We start from the raw sequence: 6,915 nt of genomic DNA on the forward strand, positions 1-6,915 counted from the left end.
CCTTGTGCAATAATCATCATTTTCGTTTATCAAATTAACTAATTTTATTTCAAAACAAACAGGTTCAACATGCAACTCACGTGCACATTTCTCTAGTGTATACACACACACGAGTGCTAGCTAGTTAATGTGTTGGTTTTATTGTTAAAGAAATTTTGATTTGAACTTTTTTTTACAATCAATACCAACAAAATCAATTTTAGATTAAAAAAGAAACACAATCAATACCAACAAAATCAATTTCAGATTTTTAAAAAGTTCAAATCAAATTTTTTTTTTACAATAAAACCAACACAATCAATTTAACTAGCTAGTACTCGTATCTTGTCAAGATATTATAGCAACGCCATACCAATTTCCAAGAATCAACAAGAGTTGGGCTACTTTATTGGATCAAGAGAAAATGTTTACACCTCAAGAATCAACTAGATTTGGGCTACTTTATTGGATCAAGAGCAAATGTTTACACCTTAAAAGGCTATACACATTGCGATATTCCTATTTGTTTAAGTTGAAAACTTTTGCACGTTTATAAGTAAAATCAGCTCTAAAAAAACTGCAGTTTGGTTTCAGATTATCGAATGGAAGTTAAAGCTGATGAGGATAGAATAGGAAGCACATTTCAGTAATCTAAGAACCAAGATTAATGGGACTGTTCTGGGAGGGAATTCTACAGAGCTGCATGCTGCTACTGTGAAAGCCCCCCGGTTCTCGAGGTCCATATCTGTGCTCTTTGATTTTCCAATTTTTGCTTAAAACTTTCATCCCAGCAATAACATTACCTTGGATGATTCTTTCGTTATTCTGAGTCAGAAAGAAAACTTGAATTTACAACGTCTAGATTCCTCAAGTTTGAAGTTCGGCGGGTGGCAACAACTTGTTTTCGCCATTCACGAATTGGAATCTGATGAAATTGATAGAAACATCAAAAGAAACTTAAAAAATAATATAATCAAGAGAATATATAATGAATAGGTTAACGTAATCATTTAACTGCTAGACAAATGAAAAACAGGATCGGAGAAAATGCTTACAGCAGGGAAGCCACCATAGTCTCCTGATTTATTGATGTTCTTGGTGACGCAGCTATTAGCAGCTAATCTGACCTGCGGCAGAATATGAATAAGCACTTCCAGAAATTTTAAAAATACAACTGAAGGACTTAATACAAAAGTACACCTTTGATGTGATGCAGACATGATCGCGAATTGCGACCCTTCCACCTAATGTCACATAGTCTCCTATCCTTAAATGAAACAGTGTGTAAACAGCATATTGTCGGTGTGAAAGCTAAGAAAATGGTCTCGAGGATTTAGAATAAATAGTGGTAGCTTACGTCACTGAACCTGCAATACCAACTTGTCCACAGATCATACAATTTTCTCCGATCACTACATTGTGGCCTATCTGCATAGTTAAGCACACCTATGACTTTAAAGTTATTAAGTATTAACCCATTTTTTCAGAAATAAGAATCACACCTGCACCAAATTATCTATCTTCGAGTGATCTCCAATTACTGTATCTCGCCAGCTACATGTAAAAATAGTAGCAGTATAACGTGTTTCAGGTATGTGTAACGTAGGCCCTAACACATTATAATGGATAAACCAAGAGTGGTGACATAGCAATAAGAAATAGTCACAGATATCACATATTTCACCTGCCCCTGTCGATGCAAGTATTTGAGCCTATTTCCACATGGTTTCCTATCCTTGCTTTCAAGCTCTGGAAACATGGAAGTAGGAAATAAAGCTTTACAACGAAGAGAAATATTGAATGCTAAAATACAGGTCTGATACACCTAACGAATATGTAGAGTAAAATACAAAGAAAAAGAGTGAGGAGTATGTCATCATAAACAGCCTCAACCCCTATAGTTCCATGGCACCTCGGACTTGAACAGAAAGTTAAAAGTGACTAAAAATTGGTAGAAATAAAGCATTTTAGAAATTATCTATCACACGAGTACTTAGAATACCCATAATCAACTCGCTACTAATTACCATACTGAAGTTCAAAAATTTAAGACAGAGTGGATAGGGAAATAAGTTATACAAACTTGAGGCTTCTTCATCATGTCACCTTGTTCATTGACAAAAAACCCAAAACCTACAAGGAAAAGAAAATTCATCATTGACTAAAAGCGACGAGGAAAAGTGAATGTGGACACCAACTTAGGATCTTGGTAATCGGATGTATAGCTTATACCACATAAGGTATTGAACATAAATGCCATTTTGATAAAACCCCAACATTTAGCAAATATCATGTGACAGATAGCAAAAATAATCGAAATTCATGCCTTACCATCTTGACCTATGCAAATGCCACTGTGAATAACACCAAAATCACCAATTGTGCAATTAGTAAGCACAACATTATACCTGGACAAAATATTTAATCGGATCAAAGCCTAAGGTTGGCGTAAGAATATGCAGTGATCAATGTGAACATATTAGACTTTCTCATGTTTTTTGTGCCTGCCTATGAACAATTATATTAAAAGCTAAAATCTAAAAGGTGGATAGGGCCAATTCTATGCACATTTTGATGGCATGATGTTATATTGTTATGGCCAGAGTCGAGGAAAGTCAAAACTAATGCATTTTCAGAAGGGATAAACGAATACCCTATTTTTGTTGATTGGCCAACTCTAACCGCAGGTCCAACAATTGTTCCTGACCCAACGTAAACATTCGCTCCTATAACAGATTCTGAATGAACTATTGCACCTATTTCAATTACAGCAGTTGGATCGATGGAAGCAGATTCATTAAAGGTGCCACCTCCGTTGCACCATTTTCGAAACTCTTGATAGCTGATCTTAGCATCAGCTTCAAATCTTGAGCATAGAAAAAAGTAAAGGAGCAATTAGAGTTAAACTCTAATGAATAACTGAACCGGAAGCATTCATGTTAGCAAGGTTGATTATAAATTATAAATTATTCAACTGGAGAACACCTCAATGCATATATTAAAACAAACAAGATAAGATAATTTGTTTAAACATTCACCGATCGATAACTTTTGACCATATAAATTAAATAACACAGTGGAAATTAATCCTTATCCTGAGCCCAAGAATACCATAGAACTGCCATCATCCTAACCCCCTAATTCAAATTTGAGCACCCTATCGTCATTCTCATCCATTATAATTCAGCCATTTTTCTTTTATAATTATAATATAAGTTATGAACACTTGCATCCATCCACTAAGCATACCGCGAAATATCCAAACAAATTCGTTGCCCTTTAAGAAGTATCCATACTTGGTAAGTTCGAAAACAGAATCCAATATGAACGAACGATAAACATATAAGCGGAATTTTTACAAACGGGTGGAGAACAAGAAAACACATTCATCACTCCGTCCTCAAATACAAAGTTACAAACTTTAACGAGCTGATTCACAGCAAATTTCAATTTTGAGGGACATACTTGGGATTTGAATGACTCTGACAACTTGAAGAGTGACACCGGCTTGATGTAGGCCTTAAGACGAAAAGGGGTTTAGGGCCATTGCGTTCAGTAAAGCTTCGAAAATTGAGCATGGGAATAGAGAGAGTGTAGAGATGAGTGACTAATTTTTGTGCCCGAATCGCCATGGCAGATGGACTCTCACTCTCCGAGATTACATGGGAAACTTGAGAGGAAATCCTGTTGTCATTTAACATTCGTAGCAATTAGAGGTGGGTGATTTGAATTTTATATATATATATATATATATGTATATGTGTGTGTGTGTGTGTGTGTGTGTAAATATGTATATATAATTTGATTTGCGAACTTACGATTTATTCTAACATAAAATAATATACAAAGTATGAGTATCGTTTACAAAAGTTGTATTAAATAATTACTATTTTCAGTAATTTAACTTTAACCAAATGTACGAATATTTGACATGAATTATTCTACTAAAAATCCAACGAAAAAAAATTAGTTGTAGAGAAATTAAAATCATATTATTGAGAATATTAAAATCAAGTATGAATGAGTTTGTTGGGAATTTTAGCTCATATACCTTTGATTAATTCAAATAATTAATCTGACAGTTATATATACCATAGACAAGATCCCCTAATTCGGTAGCATGCTCCTTCAAGTTATGCTAAAATAATATAATATAATGAAATATTTAAATGTCTTTTATTATTTATCAAATGTGATTCATTAACTTTTATAGAATCTCACAGTCATACTCCCAGAAAAAGCTCGAACGACCTTTAAACAAAAGACCTAGGTCCGACAATGGATTATCACTACTAAAGTGTATTTAATTTTATATTTCTATACAGACATGTAAATATTCGTTCATATTGCAAAATAATTTTTCGAATTCAATCATAATATAATATATTATAGAAGTTAACTGGGCTTCGATAATTCAAAGAAAAACATTAACACAATCAAACATAAAGAAAAAGTCGAAAATTAAATAAATTTAGACCAACATCTTGGGGTAAGATTCCTTAAATCTCAACAAATAATGAAAATTAGCTACTAGCGTTCATCGCAAAAAGAACCAATTAAATAAATGTTTTTCACCATAGAAAAGAAAGAAAAGGAAAGGAAGAATGAGAAAACGTTGCGCGAAATTTTGCTCTCTCGACTCCAGGATCGTTTCTTTACATGTGACGGCTCTCTCGTGGCTGCGTAGTGAATCAGTTTCGTGTATCAGGGTAACCATCAGATGTAGATGTGCCCAAGAGTTCTCAAAAGTTGAAACAAATCGTGCAGATCTTGTTTCCTTATCGGGCGCACTAGGGCGAATCGATTTATGTGGCCACAGCACGAGCTGCTTGCATATTCAATTTTTTCTTTCATTCGAGCATGTTGGGCGGTCAATTTCCCCCGCCTTAGCTTGCCCTCATCCCAATTTAGCTGATAATTCTCATATTTTTTTAATCAAGTCCACTAACAAATCAACTGAAACAAGTGAGTGACGAGCAATATGCATAAATTATAAATAAATATGTTAAAATACAAACTTGATATCAAACTCATGCAATAATATACTCAAATAACATAATTAAAACATGTAAAAATGACAATTATCAATTTTATTTTTTTAAGATTTGTTTTGTAAATTGGATTCAACTCAGACTTTGTTTCAAATTTTGGACATTAGTGTCATGTGATAAGACGTCTTTAAAACTTATAATTCTAAAAAAACTTCTGCTAGAAACGTATAAGAACATGACAAAGCCACGCTTTGTGTTCATATAATTTGGATATTGACTTTAAGCGTGTTTTCATCAATTTTTGGAATATAATTAAAAGTATTATTTTATATATCTACAATTTAATATACTCCTAATTAAATAATAGTAAAAATGAACTAATTATATTTTAATAATTTTAAAACGCAGTAACACACATACAATTATTCAATGTATTTCAACAATAAAAAATTCTTGACAATGTGTTCTGAACTCACTTTTGTTTTCATTCTTTCTTTTTTTAAAAAAAAAAAAAAAGATTTCTGAACAAACATCTTTTTATTAGATTATTAATAGACAATAGTCATCTCTTGAATAAATGATTTAAAAAAGTAAATGAAATATTGCAACCAAACGGACACTAAATTGCATTTCCCTTTCAAAAGTTCTTTTGGCAACCAATGTTTTGTTTCTGTTATTTTAGCCACCAAAAAGAAACCAATCTACATCATATATCAAAAGAAAAATGACATTATTCATGCTGCTAAAAAAACTTCAACACAATGGTTAAAGGATACACGTTATTGATTGATCGACCAACCATATAATATACATCTATAGCATATAAAAAATCACAGCTTGTTAAGCTAGACATGACAAGTTAAGCATCAACTCAAACGAAATCTTCCCAACCGTATGAATTCTATAGTTCCAATAGCAAGTGTGATCACAACAATCAACTTGCTTTCTAATATTTCTCATGCTACCTTGAAGAGATGCCACGAAAACGAAAAGGAAAAATCTGCTATTACCTTCCCTTAGGAATTTTTAATGAGTTCAAGGAGCATGATGGCCTCCTTTAATCTCTTCTCTACACGTTCTCTTGCCACTGAGTGACGCAAATACCTGCATCGATACAACATTTTTACAATTCTTGAACCAGTACAGAAGGTAAGTACAATTTTTACAAAGAAGATAGTAACAGATAAATGACTTCTAACCCCTTATCATTTCCTGCCTTTCTTGCCAGTACTTCTGCAAGGTTGTTCAACCTTTTTAAATGAGCTGGTAGATTGCGCATGGCATTTAAACCTTTTTCACTACAACATATTCTTTTCAAGAGTTCAGATGCAATGAAATATCCCTCTTCTTTGTTTCTGGTGAGTCAAAAAGCAGAAGAATGACATAACTCTAATGAGAGGAATGAACTGGTAAGCTTAAGTCATAAAAATTGGGCAAACCTCAAGAATTCCCAAAAGACTACTTCTACACATCTATGACTCTCAATCAATATCTCGGTGAGGTGTGGATAATGGGCAAGATTTCTGAGAGTTGAAAGAGCATGCTTTAGTACTTCTTGATCTGGTATGCTTCTACTGATGGAACGGATTAGCTTCAGTATAGTGCCAATAGCTCCTGCAGCCACAAGCACCTCACAACATCTCTGGGAATGTTTTGTTGCCACATCTGTAAAATATAACAATTAGAATAGTTTCCTGTCATTAGTCTACATGAAAATCTAGTATGAGCTTGTAAATATTAGTGACAAATTTCTGCTAATGAGTGCTTACCTAGAGTTGCACAGGTATGCAGAATGCCGCTTACACTTCTTATTTTAAGTAGTTCTGAAAGTGCTGCCACAAGTCTGTTTATCAGACGCATGCTATCATCAATATTTGAAGCAGATTTTTGCATTCTGAAGCGCAAGTCTTGTAAATGCCCTTTTGCATTTTTCCGTACAAGGTAA

General features: G+C 33.6%; 1 protein-coding gene across 1 annotated transcript; it reads right to left on the reverse strand.

Moving 5' to 3' along the window:
* Window positions 1-419: 419 nt before the first annotated feature.
* Window positions 420-3,704, reverse strand: LOC142548966 (putative UDP-3-O-acylglucosamine N-acyltransferase 2, mitochondrial). Its single transcript, XM_075657650.1, has 10 exons — window positions 3,445-3,704; window positions 2,633-2,845; window positions 2,311-2,387; window positions 2,063-2,112; window positions 1,664-1,728; window positions 1,482-1,533; window positions 1,337-1,407; window positions 1,180-1,246; window positions 1,035-1,106; window positions 420-904 (listed from the first exon to the last, which is right to left on the reverse strand). Exons 1-10 carry the CDS (start codon window positions 3,678-3,680, stop codon window positions 800-802), a joined length of 1,008 nt encoding a protein of 335 aa, XP_075513765.1. The 5' UTR covers window positions 3,681-3,704; the 3' UTR covers window positions 420-799.
* Window positions 3,705-6,915: the final 3,211 nt, after the last annotated feature.

The sequence above is a fragment of the Primulina tabacum genome, chromosome 6 (assembly GCF_025594145.1).
Source record: "Primulina tabacum isolate GXHZ01 chromosome 6, ASM2559414v2, whole genome shotgun sequence".
NCBI lineage: Eukaryota > Viridiplantae > Streptophyta > Magnoliopsida > Lamiales > Gesneriaceae > Primulina > Primulina tabacum.

Excerpts from the sequence above, each read along its gene's own strand:
- LOC142548966 (XM_075657650.1), bottom strand. The coding sequence starts at position 3,680 with ATGTTAAATGACAACAGGATTTCCTCTCAAGTTTCCCATGTAATCTCG. Across the intron at positions 2,113-2,310 it reads CATTTGCATAGGTCAAGATG|GTTTTGGGTTTTTTGTCAAT; the intron begins GTAAGGCATGAA and ends TTTTCCTTGTAG. Across the intron at positions 1,729-2,062 it reads ACATGATGAAGAAGCCTCAA|AGCTTGAAAGCAAGGATAGG; the intron begins GTTTGTATAACT and ends CCATGTTTCCAG.